This window comes from Melozone crissalis, unplaced genomic scaffold, assembly GCF_028551555.1.
Source record: "Melozone crissalis strain CALT ecotype California unplaced genomic scaffold, PUWL_Pcris_2 ptg000017l_1, whole genome shotgun sequence".
NCBI lineage: Eukaryota > Metazoa > Chordata > Aves > Passeriformes > Passerellidae > Melozone > Melozone crissalis.
Genome location: NW_026535795.1, coordinates 4,502,691 through 4,518,045, shown reverse-complemented (window position 1 = coordinate 4,518,045; position 15,355 = coordinate 4,502,691). Strand labels below are relative to the sequence as shown.

The 15,355-nt window shown below is 44.2% G+C and overlaps 1 protein-coding gene across 1 annotated transcript in view; it reads right to left on the bottom strand.

The window, feature by feature from the left end:
* CDH4 (cadherin 4) overlaps nt 1–15,355 on the bottom strand; it is a 415,458-nt gene that overhangs the window by 65,346 nt on the left and 334,757 nt on the right. Inside the window, exon 7 of the mRNA XM_054274637.1 lies at nt 9,271–9,443. Coding sequence (XP_054130612.1) covers nt 9,271–9,443 — 173 coding nt within the window. The remainder of the gene's footprint in view (nt 1–9,270; nt 9,444–15,355) is intronic.

The following is a 15,355-nucleotide window of genomic DNA, read 5'->3' as shown; positions in this document are numbered from 1 at the left end:
TAACAGACAATGGCCTGTGGATAAGTTAATTAGTGGAGCCAGCTTGTGTTTAATTATTTCACTTGACCCAGTGCAGATTTAGACAATAATCCCTTTAGAGAGGGGAAGGGGCTGTTGGAAAGTATGGGATGTACCAAAAGCAAAACTTTAAATCTGCCTGAGCTGAGCAGGTAGTCTTCTATCTGAAATTGGAATGATACACTCTTCTCCACTGTAAGACAAGCTCAAATAGAAAAAGAAATGCAGGTCTGAACCAGAGAGATTATGCTAAGGACCTGGTGAGCTTTCCACTCCAATACTTAACTTTTTTTTTTTCCTCCTCCCTATTCAGCTGGGATTTTACTACTGAATAATGTATAAACCAACCCACTGTAGTCAGAGGTGGGATTTCATGAGGAACTTGAAACAAGTGCAACCAGACTGTACCAGAACTCTCTGAACATATTAAAGTGTGTGTGAAGAAAGAAAAGGATCTATAGCCTATTAGTATATGTGGAATTTTCTTAGTGGAGAGGCTCTGAAGATTTCCATATTTAAAAGAAGGAAACTGATTAGGTGGGGTGTCAGGATTCTTGCTTGGCTCTATAATCGGATCCAATTAAACTCAAAGCTTTGTTTTATCTGACTAGTTCAACCCCAAATCATGCAGCTTTTCAATTTGGTAATATCTCTTCAACAGCTCACCCAAATATGAATAAAAAGCCATTACAGCTCCACATGTGAGTCAGTACAGCCTCCTCCAGAGGCTCCAGCATCTAAATGCTGGCAATACTGAAAGCAAGCCAGGTGTATGAAAGAGTCTAAGCCAAATGGGAGAAAGAATTTAGGAACCAAATTGGGAGCTACTCTGGCAGGCAGTAAACAGTGTCACAGGCACTGCCTGGGTGGGAGGAAACTCCTCCTTTCAGCCAAAGGGCAGCACTCACTCCTGGTGGAATTGGCTCCATGCGAGATGCAAACTGGCTGCGGGTTTCCATTTACAGCCCAGTTCTGAGGCTGGAGCCTCCTCCTGTGCACATCCTCAGGGAGGACACATGGTGCACTGGGACCATGAAAACCTGCACAGCAGAGCAGTAAACCCAGCCCTACTGCTCTGTTTGACCCCCTATATTAAAATGCAGTCTGATGGGGAGTGAAAGGCCTCAGGACAGGACAGGGCCGAGATGGGCGCAAGCAGATCACACAGCCAGGCTGAGCTCACACAAACCCACAGCCAAACTGTGCCAACACAGTCTCAGGTTGTACAGCCAGCCAGGTGATCTGCAGCCTGCTACACCTGTGTCCTGATCATGCTCCTGGTACACATCCCTGGTTGCCTTTTTGGGGGATAAACACCATGGCTGTTTTGCTGTCTGCTCATAGGACTCCCACAGGTTTCAAGCTATTTACCAGCCTCTTTCTTTGGAAAGCTTTTTCATTCTTAAAAAGTGTCTCCTATCATATCCACTTTTTTTTTCTTTTTTCCTACTCATGCTATTTTCTTCCAAGGCCATGGCTCAGAGCCCTTCCTCTATCAGTTTTACCAGTCTATCTAGCTATCAGGCTTTTTTAAAGGAAAAGTAATCAAAAAACACTTTCCATACACAGGAGCTCTAAAACTGATTGCCAGCTCCTTGTTTAGAGAGTTGCAGCAATCATGCAGAAGAGCAAAAGGTACAGATCACTGCAGAAACACCCACCAGAAAGACACACAGGCACTGCCATTTGAGGAGCTCAAATGGGGAGACATATTCCTTCTGGGAATTGTGACAAAGTTTCAGAACCACTGGCATTGTTCCCTTCTTAATTAAAACAAATGGTGTGATTTCTGTGACAAGGATTTGCTCACGTCTCTCCCACCCTGCAACAGAGCTATGAGGGATCCCTTAAGCAGTGCTGGACCAAGGAGCAGATTTGAGCCCTTCCCCTCTGATAACTTATGCTATCTCAAATTACTGCAAGTGGCCCTCCACTGATTACACAACACACTGGCAAAGCACTAAATAGGGTTAATAAAATGATTCTTCTTCACTGATGAGTGGTAGTGCTCCTCACCATAATTTGCTGAGAAAGGTCATTCTTGTCTGTAATAAGAAAATGAAATGAAATGCACTGGAATGATGGAACAAACTCAAAGCAGTCCTATGTACAATGCAGAAACATAAACCAGAATCCAGCATAAATCTGCTGGCTAAATTCAGCTTATGGCTAATCAGCTCTGCCTTTGACAGGATATGCTGCTGTGGAAATGGGATAATTTTATAACTGAATAATTTAACCAGTTTTATCTTTAAGTAATGATTTCAGGCATATTAATACATAAAGCTTCAGTATTTACATCTTCGTTACATGGCCCTGAAAAATTACAAGGTATCAAGGATAAGTTAGTATTCAGCAGAAATGATGAGCACAGAGTGGATTTCATTCCTCAGAGTGACTTTGTGCTCCACAAATCCCCGGGATGGCACATGGCTGCCAGGCAGACAGCGAGGGCACAGCCTGTTGTGTGACACCAAGGGGACAAACTGTGGCAGAGGGACAGAAACACATTAGGGCCAAGGTAAAACACAGGTAAAACACAGTCTGACAGAGGATGCTGAAGCATTTTACCTGCTTATCCCTGCTAAGACTCTGGCAGTTTATAACTGCCTTGAAGACATGCTCCACAAGGACTCCCAGTCACTGCCTGAATGCTGTGAGAAGTGGAAAAGCCACTTAACCCTGGAAGTCTGTTCCAGTCCTTCATCATCCCAGCCACTTGGGGAGCCTGCAAGTCTGGAAGCTAAATACAAGGACTCGTGGTCCAAATTCATAGAAATGGATGTGCCTCGCTGGCAAAATAATTACAAATCCCTCACTCTGGTTCTCCTCCTGTGAGTTCAGCTGTGGGGGCATTTTTCTGCATGTTTTGATGCAGTGATATGGGAGGTTCATCTTGAAAAGCAAGATACTCATGGCTCCACAGAGTCTAACAACCTTGTTTTAGTTCTTCTCTGGAAAAAACAGTGGCAAGAACATGAAAAGCAGAACCCTGCTCATTTTAAAGAACTCCTGTAACAGATACAAATAGCAAACAGGGTGGATGTTGGATTGTGCATGTCGCAAGGTGACGTGCTTGTAGCAATTCCGCATTACTCCTCTCTGCTCCTCAGAGAAGGCTAATCTGACTGAGGAAAATGGGAACAGGAGCTCTCAGGATGCAGTCAAGCCATTTAGATGTCACTTTCCCTCATTCCTTGTATTCTGTCAGTACACACACGAGTGACAATGTGCCCAGGTAACCTCATCCATCACTGGTGTGGTGAGGGATCCCTCAGCCTCACACTGCAGCAGATGTTCCTCCAGCCCTGCTCAGAGGAGCAAAGGCAGCTTTGCAGAGCATCACAGTGATTATGCAGTGAGGGAAATCATTAGATGGGCCAAGGTAATCTAGAGCAGAATAAATTCCTTTTGCTGCATTCCAGGGATGGATAAAGGATTGGAAGCTGCGGGACTCCACTGTCAGGGGAAGTTTCCTGGTACAGAAAGCCAGGCTCAGCCTCAGTTACCTGCTGGCCACACCTGGATGATTGTCTGCCTGGAAGAGACAAACCCAGACTGAACCCACTGCATCTGGGTAATCTCAGACTAGGGGATGTCTGTCCATGGGAATGTTTCACAGGAATCTCAATGGCTAAAGTCATTCCTCTACCAGGGCAATGCCTTGTTTACTCCCAGCCAGCATTTGAATGAACAAGAAGGTTTTGAAAAGCTATTGCCATGACCTGGAGATAAATGTACCCAAAATAGTTACTGCAGATAGTAAAAAACCATCCCTGCTCAGTGTTTGGAGTAGCGTACAGTTGTTTTTGTTTTTTCCTTTAACATAACATTTCAAATTCTGCACTATCAGAAATGTGTAGCTGCACCGAACTCAGACTTTTGGAAAAGAAATCAACTGTCTCTGCTAATAAGAAGAACTTCTCCTCTTCCCCACAAAAATTCTGCCATTTCATTCATAAATAAAATAAACCTCTAACTCAGTTGTTGGCAGGCTCTCCCTTTTATCTTTCACTCACTTGAGAAGGACCAGCAACATCACGTTTTCAGAGAGCCAAGTGCAGTAATCATAGAATTGGATTTAATGTATTTTTAAAAGCATTTGCAGCAGCAGAGATCCAATCACTTTTAAAAGAAATAAAAACATACAGAAATTTGGAAGAAGCAACTCAGTGCTCCTGACTTCCTTCATTTCTCCAGCACCAGATGAATGTGCTGGGAAGGGGCTCCTTTCTAAGGGACATCTCAAAAAGTTAGCACATTATACTACAAGCACCGCAGCGCTGAAACACTTATTATCTCAAATAAACCTGGGTGACATTTGAGATGTCTCAACATTTATTGGCCTGCCAGCAGAGCTTGGGATCAATCACCTCCTTTTCCCTCATTCCTTTTTTTTTTTTCCCTCCTGCTTGCTCAAAGTCCGTGTTCATAAAATATTTAGGGGAAGCTCTTCAGAGGATGATATTGCCTATCCTATAGCCCCACTGCTGCTTTACTGTGCTACTGAGACAGATATTCTGCCACCAGAGAAATCAAAATTGGTCATGGGGTTGAGTTACTGCACCAGGAGCACCATCAGACTGACAGTCTGGGCTTGATCTCACCTGGGACACTGGGATGAGTGGGAGGAACAAAATAACATGTGGAACTGGTCACTTTTGCAAGGTTATACAGAGAAATGTTACTTTTCAGGATGGAAAACAAAAATATGAATGTTCTGCTTGTGTCTGAGACTCACCTGACCCTTTCTTATCTCTTGCAATTTTCTTCCCAGTGGGAAAAAACCCCCCAGATTAATGAAATGTGGAATTCAGACGTGCTGCCGTCAGTCTGGCAGCACCTCCTGTAGTGCCACCCACTCCTGCAGCAGCCTGCCATAAATCACATCAGCTGCCATGGTCCTTCCTACCCCTGAACTCTGCCACAACCTGCTCACCTCATGCATTCACAGCCTTCCCTATAATCCACACATTTTGTGCTCCCACCATCACACGATTTTCCCCTCCTAATTTCCTTAAATCAGCTGCAGATTTCCTATGCTACTCCGATGTTTTCCTGCAGCAAGCATCTGCCTTTAACCTTCCCATCAAAGCCTGGCTGTCTGAATGCACTTCTGAACCTCTCATGACCCTAAATCCCTATCATTTCCCCCCTTAGTTCAAGGGATGGGTGTTCCTTTGTTCCACCCTTGGCATTTCTCACCCTCAGGCATCCAGGCTTACATCAGGCTGTTGCTAAACCGTCTTCCTTTAATAATTTTTATGAAGTGCAGTCCAATTAACTTCATCTTCCTTGGGGGTCCATTCAATTAAGTGCAGTCATAATGAGTGAGTGGACACACAGCATTGTCACCATATTTACATCCAGATTAATAGGAACCAGGTAAGATAACTTTAAAGCCATCAATATTTTAATACTTTGCCTTTTGATTGTGCTATCTTCAGTGTCAGGCACATTTAGGAGAGACCAGCATAATTTGAGAGGCTGAATTTTTAATTTCCTCCATGGTTTGTGGAAATGGGAGTTTACAAACAGAAGCAAAAATACTGACTTGGTCTTTAAATAGGTTTCTTACAGGTCAAACAAAACACTTGTCCTGACACAAAATAAGCTAAAACTTCATCCAGCTCATTCCTTCATGGATTGAAGGTAATTTAGGAAACCAGCAAAGAACCAATATTTAAGTGGAGATGCTGAGAACATCAGGAAATCTCATTCAATGAGCATGCAACAGAAATGCTGAGCTAGGAACACCAGTTCTGAAGTGACTTTTCTCCCTTTTGAAAGACAAATGCTGGATCTGGAACATGGACCTGTCTCTCAGACATGGAATAGCTCCAGAAGTTATTTTTATGCCTGCTTTGCATTGCAGAAACAAGGGAGAAGGATCCAATGGAGACTGAAAACCTCATTCTGTATCACCACAGCTTAACTTAATCATGTCTCAGGCACTGATAAATGTGTCAATAAGCATTTGGAGAAATAACTGGTATCCAGGGAATTTATCTTGGTTATAGGAGTTTCAGCTGAATAGGTCAGATTTGTTAACATTTTAATTTACACAAATCTGCATTCCAAATATTGCTCTTCGTCTCCTTTTCCTAACGACAAGGAAATGTCAGCAGCAACCCCAAATTCACTCCTTTAATAGCTTCCTCAAGTTTTCAGGAAAAACAAACAAAAACAAAAAAACCCAGTCTGCGGTACAGTAATGGGGGTGGTTTAAACACAATTTTCAACTTAGATGCAATATAACTTTATGTTAATAAACCAGAAAGTTTTGCCAATTCCTGAAAGCAGGAGAGAGAGCTGGGAATAAGCATGCCCTGTAGCTTCAGGGCAGCCCCAGGATTGTGCCCAGAGCTGGTTGTTCTGCCTTGATCCCAGTGTCCCCTGCCCACCCTTGTACTCAGCCTGGGACACTCAGCACCAGATTCCCACACACAATGTGCCAGCTGTGATTTCCTGGACCCTGTGCACAAGGGAACTCACACGAAGCACATGGTTCCCCTGCAAGTTTTTAAAATACTCCAGATGCAATGAGAGAAGCAATAAAAAGGATTCTGCCTTATCCTTTCCCCCTAATTATCACCTGCCTCTTTTCTGAGCTGATTTGCTGAGATTAAAACCTCTCTCCCACCAAGTTATCCCAATCTGTGTTTCTGAAATTAATACAAACTGATGATCTTTCTCTGCCCATAAAGCCCAGCACTCAAATGCTGGCCCCCACTGATGTCAGGGGGGCAGTAACAGTTCTTTCATTTCCATAAAATCAGCATTTTCCTGCCAGAATTCCAATTTCTTCTCTGAGCACTCTGCTGCCATCCCCCTGGGGGCTGCCAGCAATCTCTCCAGCACTTGTTTCTCCTCTTGCACTGCAGGCCTGCCGCAGGCTCCAGCACTGCCTGGGATCATCCACCTGCTTAACATTCAGCCAACTTCCCAGCTCTTGGAATAAAAGGAGCAGGGAAAGGTCAAATCCACCCCAGGTTGTGCTTGCAGAGTCTGCCACGGCAGGTGGGAAGGAGCAGGTGCTGGAGCTCCTCCTGCTCCCCCAGCTCTGCGTCCTGTCCTCACACCTGGAAAGCTCTCTGCTCTCCTGAGCTTCTCCTTGGAAAGCTGCTCCACACAGCGTGTCCCCCCTGGGCCAACTCACCCTGAAACGGTGCTGAGGGTGAGCCCTGTGCTGCTCCCAGCCATCCCCGTCCCATCCCATCCCATCCCATCCCATCCCATCCTATCCCGTCCCATCCCAAGTGTCTTGGGATGCCCCTGGGCTCCACACGTGCTGCTGAAATGATGCTGGGGCTTCTATCTGCTCTCAGCAGCTGCCTTTGGGATCATCCCCAAGCTCTCTGAAGCAAAAAAGCAGCCCCAGAGATGGGAATGAAACGGGCACAGTCCCTGGCAGGGAATGTCTCCAGATGGAGCCTGGCACAGCATCAGTGGGGCCAGAAGTGTGCTGCTGCAGATCTGAGGGGCACAGGAAAAATCTCCAAGGTGCAGGAGGCTTCACCTCTCAGAGTTTAAGTCCCAGGCCCACATGTGGGGACTCCTGCTTGCCCTGCCATTGCCACAGGGGAGGAAAGGAGAGAAAGAAGAACAAAACCAGTTTCTGGTGCCTTCTCCCAGAAACACAGCACACTGGTCTCTCCCAAACTGGAGTCTCCCACTGGATGTGCTGGCTCTGGGGACTGCCTGGAAATAAACACCTGAGCATCAGACTAAGCAAGTCCTTCCTTCCATACTCTCAGTGGCCCATTGTTCCCATCACTGATTCCACAGAGCTCTCCCAGTTGCACTGAGCTGAATTCCATCACCTGCACAATCCAATTTACTGAAGTTCTGGGATTCTCTCCCTTTACACCCACTGACCCCATCCCCTCCTTCCACACTCACTCCATCCCACCACTGACACTGCACTGATTTTTGTTTAATGTGTGAGGCATAAATGCTTTGTCCTTGAGCTACACCCACAACCAGGGGAGGCAGAGCTCTGAGAATCACGTTATATAGTTTACACTGGCAGAGTATTATTTTGTCAGTAAAAGTGAAATTTCTGCTGCATTTGGAAAAGCTGCACACTGTAAAATGGCAGAAAGAAGAGGCACGATAGGCTGAACATCACACAAACCCAAAATCACTGGAAGACATTTTACTAGTTTGGAAATGACACAAGGACATGAAGTGTGCTGAGTGCAGGCTGTGTTCCTTTTCCAGGGATCACATGCAAAGAACGAAGAAAGACGGGTCTAGAAAGGGCTACAGGTCTAGAAAGATGTCTGGCACTTTATCTCTCCCCCAACAGAAGGGGGGACAAATGACTATTTATTCATCCCCCTATGCCTCCTGGAGTATTTTCTACATCTTTTGAGTTTTACAAACTTAGGAAAGGAAAATATCAGCTCCTGGAGCTTGAAGATTTTCTCAGGGCTTCATTGACTGATATGGATTAAGACAAAAATATCACATCAAAGCCATGATGCCCCACAGTTGCTGCAGAAGCCAAAACTGTGATCTCCACACCTCAACTCCAGCTTTTGGAGCCTTGGCATTAAAGATAGGTGTAGGAGTGTCGGAGGCAGGACTGTGGGGATGGATGGACATGAGAGCTCTCTGCAGCCAGGTCGTGGAACCTGGGTTTATTGCAAAGGGCCTGGGTGCAGGGCCCTGCTGGGAGCTGCCAGCCACAGCTCAGAGCAGGACTGAGAGAAGTAAAGACAGTGGTAAAGAGGATGAGAGAAAGAGAGAGAGATGATAAGAGCATAAGAGAGCGAGGTTCCCCTTACAATACAATAAATCTTCTTCTGTGTTGAATATTCTGATTCTCACCAACCAATCTAGTACAATATACAAATCCTATAGCATTTACATACAGCCTATAAGAATCATTACATTACTATACTGTGTTACATTTTAAACTCTAAAAACTCCTCTTTGGGCCCCTTCTGCCAAGCTGGCAGGGTCTGCTCGGCCCCTTGGAGCTGTCCGCAAGCAGAGGGTGTTGTTCCATCAAAAGGGGATTACCTTCAGCTGCTCACACCATTGTTTTCCAGTTGTTCAGTAACTAAGGTATCTCAAAGCTTGCTTTCATTTCAATCTCACTTATAATTTCTACATTCTCAAAATCTTTTGCCAGGCAATCATATTTATAAGGCTTTCCTGTCTCATCTCCCCCAACAGACAGGGTTTGTGCTTTTCACATCAGCAACCCTCACCAAACACCTGGTGAGACAGTGTCACACTCACCTCCCTGTCGAGGCCAGCAGCCACGGTGACGATGTCCCCAGTCTCGCTGTTGATGGTGAACATGTTCTGGGAGGGGCTCTGGGGGGTCTGGGTGACGATCCTGTACCTCACCATCCCGTTGGCCGTGGTGGCGTCATCCGCATCGTTCGCCGTCACCGTCATCACGTAGGTCCCTGGAACGAGGCAAGAGGAGTTAGCAGGGCCCCCTCACTGCAGAGCAGACTGTGGCCCCAATGACCTGGGGGCATGCAATTTGTTCAGAAATGCTGTGGAATAGACAGCTCACTTCAATCCAGGCAGGCAAGGCGAGGATTATGGAAATAGCAACACTGCTGAGATGGATGATCTGGAAGGATGCTGATTACACGTAACTGGTAGACAGAGAGAAGTTATGTGAGGGCATCTACGATTAACTTCTAATTCTTTCAGTGATTGTAAGTTTTAGGGCAGCATTTTTTGTCCTGCAATTTTCACAGATTCTCACAGGAGACTTTTTTTCCTATCCAATCACTGCATTCACATGCATTCAGAAGCAGAATTTAATAGTGGAAAGCCCATCAGACTTCTCAGCAGCTTCAGGACACCATCAACATGGCCACGCCCAGTGCAGGAAGCAACTGCCTGCTGCTTCCTGTTCTCCAGTTCTTGGAGAAACATCCACCTTTCTTGTCCCTCCAGGATTAAAAAATCCATTTCTGCAGAGCAAATACAACAGCTGCTGCCCAGCAGGACAGAAAATCAATGATTTGGTATGTGTGGCCAGTGATGTATTGAATTGTTGGTTTGTTTCTTGCTAATCATCAGTGTCTTCATTTGCCTTGCAAAAAACAAATCCCTACATTCTCGATACTGTCGGAGTGCACTGATGCACTGACAGCCTCATTAGCACTGGAGTTTGGCAGCAGGGTGTTCTGCTAAAGTGGGAAATTATCATTAAGAGCGTAAAAGATGTTACTTGATTGGATGGACTCCTGCAGCTGCATGATCCTGTGACCCCCAGAGCTCACAGGGTCCAGCTCTACACGTGTTGTATTGGTGGGAGGCAATGAGTAGAAGGGCAGGCACACACTGCTCACACAAGGCAATCTGCAACAGTGGATGAGTATAATGATGTGAGACCTGAGAAGAGGAGTGGGAGGCAAAGAGAGACAGCAAAACCAGACATAACCTCATTTGTGATCACCAAACCCAACAGCATCCACGAAAAGAGGGAAAGTGCCACTCCAACACTGTGCATTTGGGAAGTCTGAGCAACAGACCAACTTATGAGCCTGCCATGCTGGAGAGATGCAAATGGTCCCAGCAAGAACCTGAGCTGACCTGAGATGGAGCCACATTTGGCTTTACAAAAAGAGCTGAGTTTGCTCTGGTGTCTGGGTTAGATGTGAGCCATGGACAAACCTGAGGCCATGTGGCTGCATCAGCATGGTGCTGTGTCTCCTCTGGCACACCCAGCTTGTTCACACTAGGAGCTACCACACTCCCAGGTCAGGAAGACCAGAGAGCTGCAGAGCTTTTATCTATTTGCAAAAGACTTGAAAAACACCCCATGCTCTAAGTGGCTGCAGCATTTGGTACCATAGCCAAGGGTCTTTAAGCCACTCAGCACGCAGGAAATCCCCCCAGCACCTCTGGAAAACCAGTGTTTCTCATTATTAGAAGTGTAGAAGTTTGTATTTTTGCACTTGTGTGAAGTGCTTTGCTGCTCTTCCATCTGCCTCAATCAGGCTCTTTTTGTTCTCGGCAGTTATACATATATTCCTGTGAGTTTTCTTAGTTCAATAAGAATTATAGATTAAAAAATAAATGAATGTGTAAAGCAAATCTTAATGATGAATACATTCCTGTTTTTCTGCAATAATCCTGATTCACATTTGTGAAATGAAAACAAACTATTCAACAACTTTAACATTCTCCCGATCAATAAACTTCAGAAGACGGAAGGAACACTGAACTGAAACAAGGCTGTGCAAGCAACAAATTTTCTCTATTTTCTCTACAAGCATTCGTTTTTTTGCTCTTTTGCAAAACGAGTTATCACGAGACAGCTGATACAAATAATGAAACCAACCCTTAGATAACTACAGGGAAAATGTACAGGAGAAATTTAAATAGGAAATATGCTGAATGAGATGTTTGATTTGGAATTTATGTTATCTTAATGCATTCAATACTGAAAATATCTCTGAACAGAATGTCAAAACCTGGGGCTAATGAAAACAGAAGCGGAAGAGGAAAACAGAATCTATTTTAGGACGTGTGCAGTCTTAGGATGTATTCCAAAAAACAGGTGGTATTTCATGATGCACTTCCAGCTCAAAAAAACAGCTCTGAAAGTCATTTGGACTTCCAGGTTCAGACAAGGGCACCCCACAGTTGTGGTCCCTCCTCATGTGGGATGTCTCAGACTGTACTGTAGATTCCAAAATTACCCAGCACATGCATGAAATGGGGGGTTCCCAACTTGGCAGGGGAACCTGCTGGGCTGCAGCTCTGGTGGCAGGGAGTGGGGGACAGCAGCTGTACTGTGGATGGAGAGCACAGAAGGTCTCCTTCACTCTTTCTCTGACCCTTTTGCTCCTTTCCTGTGGCGTAGCACTGGACTAAGCACATCTGCTCTTGAGAAAAAGGACTATTTCAGCAGCATTTGACCTGCATCTCCATAAAGGGAGATGGGGCTGGACAATGTCTCTGAAGTCATGAACTGAGCACCAGGGAGCTGTATTTCAAGAGGCAATCTGCTCCCTATCTCCTATCTTTAATTTCCATTATGAAACCCAAACCACAGAGAAAAATAAAGAGAGGAACTTGGCATTAATTACTATCTTGTAACTTAATAAAAGGCCCTCTGCAAAGGGCCCTGTGTGGCTGCAGCACACACGGAGTTGAAGCAGCCGCTTCCTTCCTGGCTCTCCCTGGGGCTGTCTGTCTGTCTGTCTGACCACAGTCTGCTGTAAACTGGCTGCAAATTGCTCCTCCCTCTCCACAGTGTGGACAGTGGCTGATAACTCCTCTCCCTTTCCCACTTTTCCCACCTGGCAGTGCTGACCGACAGCATCTCGTATTCCCCGTGCTGAGGGCACCATCCCTAGGGATGGCTCATGAGGGATCAGCCTGTGCAACCCACCCCCCTGCCATGTTCCACTTGGCTTGCTTTGCATTTAGCCTGTCTTCAAGCAAGATTTATCCTCCAGGTACCTGCGTGCTGCAGTGAATGACACAAACATAGATCTGTGCACAAGAGTATTCCACAGAGCGATGTGGATACACACAGATAAAGTGTCTGACATCCTCTGGGTGCTGTATAAACTCTTGCTCTGTGCTCAGATGGTTTGGGATGATTTACATGCAATAAAGTAAATAATGCCATGCTTCTATGTCCTTTACATGGAGATACATCTTCATGTACTTTATATTAAAATAAAGGCAATATATCCCTGTATCTAGTCCCTAATAGTACACAAATTAGGCAAATATACAGTGGCAGAGAGCACAGCTCTAACACACTTGAGGATTAAAGCTGGCATTGTTTGGCTTTAAGTGACAAAGTACTGACTGCCTAATCTGGCCCACAGGATGTGTGTCTTGTGTGGAAATCCAAGTATTAACCACACCATATTTACAGCTCCATACCCTACCCAAAGAGAGGCTAGGAGCAATTACTACAGACCAGAAACTCTGAGAAAACTCCTCCAAGTCACACTCAAGACCCTCAATCTGTACTCTGTCAGTTTTGCATCAGATCCTGCTGGTGGTGATGAAGCTCCAAGAGTAGGTTAAACCAGTGTAAACAGGGCAAGAGGGACTTTCTGCTTTCAGTGCCTGAGAAAAGCATCCCCTTTATTTTTCTGCTCTCCAGGGCTTGCTCTCAAGCACACTGACAACATTAAATGAATGCATAAAGTGCCCAAACTCAGAAATTCGCCCCATTCTGTGCAGTGCTATCACAGGATGAATACCCAGTGCAGATATAACAGATATATCTGATATAACTGCATTAAACTACACACCTGGCCTGACTCAGGTATGTAACATATTGAAAGAAAACCATTTCTCATCAAATAAGGCACATGGTATGTTAAATAAAATACCAAACCTAGTACATCATGTCAATATTAAATCAAATTTGCTGCATGTTGAACAGCTCTTCTGAGCAGCAGATTGAATTACCATGCACAGCTAGTGATGACAACATTACTGTGCATTAGCCTTCATTAACTAATGTGCAGAGTTCATATATCACCTGAGTTAAAATTAATGGATGGCATGAGGAAGGAGATCTATCAATAAAAGGCAAGACCTCCAGAATCTGTGACTTCCCAATGCATTCCCTTTGATTTCCCACAGACTGTAACCTCCCAGATGTTATTTTGTCAAATTAGATGGTTTTGTTTCTAACCATGCATAAGACACATGAGAGAAATGCTTGAAAGCAAACCTTATGGAAAATATTCCCATTGGATTAATTAAAGTTTCTACAGGATAGGCAAAAAAAAAAATGCCTTACAGAACCTGGGGGAATGGAAGCAAAGAGAGATAATTTATACCTGTACATTCAGTTTTGTTTGTCAATTTTAAAATGAATTGCATCCCCTTGCAAAAGACTGCAAAGAGATTTTGCTAGATTCACCATATCTCATTCCATCTGTACACACTAAGGAAAAAGGAAAGCAGAACAAGAGAGATAGCTGCCCTGAGCATGAGTAAGCAGATAAGCAGTCATAAACAAATGTCTCCCTCAAATTACTCTGGAATCTGAGAATCAGCCCAGTTCTTTGTAGCCCAGACAATCCCAAAGCATGCTGAGGGCTGCTAATTCCCCTCACATTGTCTGCAATCTCTGCTCTCCCATCTATGCAACTTCATTTCTCCATAAACACGGAGCTTTCATGAGTTTAAGGCACACAAAAAATATTCTGGCACAGTTGTGCTCCTGAAGTCTTTGTTACAATTGCTTTATAATTGCCATTTTTCTAAGCTGGTTTGATATCCATTAGTTAGATTTAATGCATGTTAAAATAAAGAGCTAATGGGCACTTACCAGGAAGCCAACAAAATATAAAAATCAAAACTCCTTTCACTTTGCCCTTTATCCCACATGTCACTGCAAAACCACATAATCCTCTCAGTCTTCTCCTATGATATAAACAGAAATCACTAAAAATTCACCCACTTTTTACTGATAATGCTGTTTCTCTATCCAGCTTTATCTTACAGTTTATGTTTTTAAATGGCTGGTAAATGGTGGCAGAATCATTAAAGGTTGGTTAACCTTCTCAGTCTAATTTTGACCTACAAGACACTTAATTTAATCATTCCCCCATAGAAAAGGACGGGATCATTATGTGCAGACATGTGGTGCTAGCTATGTTACATTAGATCTTCATTAACCCAAGTTAATAATGGCTTTGTACTAATGAAAACTTCCCCTTACTCCTCATTTTTTCCCCCTAAATTGGAAAGCTCACTTAGTGAATCCTCTGCATCTGATGCTAGACAGAGAAGATAGTAAGAGTTGTGGGAAGATTAAATACTGAAGAACAGTGTAAAATTTACATTTCCTAAAACCAAAATTTTCCACTCAGAAGTTTCCTGATAATAATTTCCTTCCCCACAGAGGATGGGAAACTCATGCCACTACTCATAACTGGCACACTTCACCCTTTAGGTGATTTCACTCATTGCAAGATCTCAGGGACAGAAACACACACAAGGAAAAGCAAAGGCATCAAAACCAAGTTCCAATGACAAGTATGATGGGATCCTGAAAAAGTCCTCAGAGTGCAACTGAACTTTCTGTAAAGACTAAAGCATTTCATCTAACAAACCTGCATCCTCAATGAAAAAACATTAAAGGTATTCAATGGGTGATGTGAAACAATTTCACACACTCATTGTTAAGGGTTTCAAATGAAATTGGGGAGCTGACCCAGCAATGGTGCTGAGTGGAGTCACAGAGGTGAACAGGAAAATGGACAAGACACCAGGATGACAGAAGTGAGTGCAAGTACTGCAGGTGTAATAAATTGCAAATATTCTTAAATTAAACTGCATCCCACATGCTCTGGATAAAAAAATGAAATAG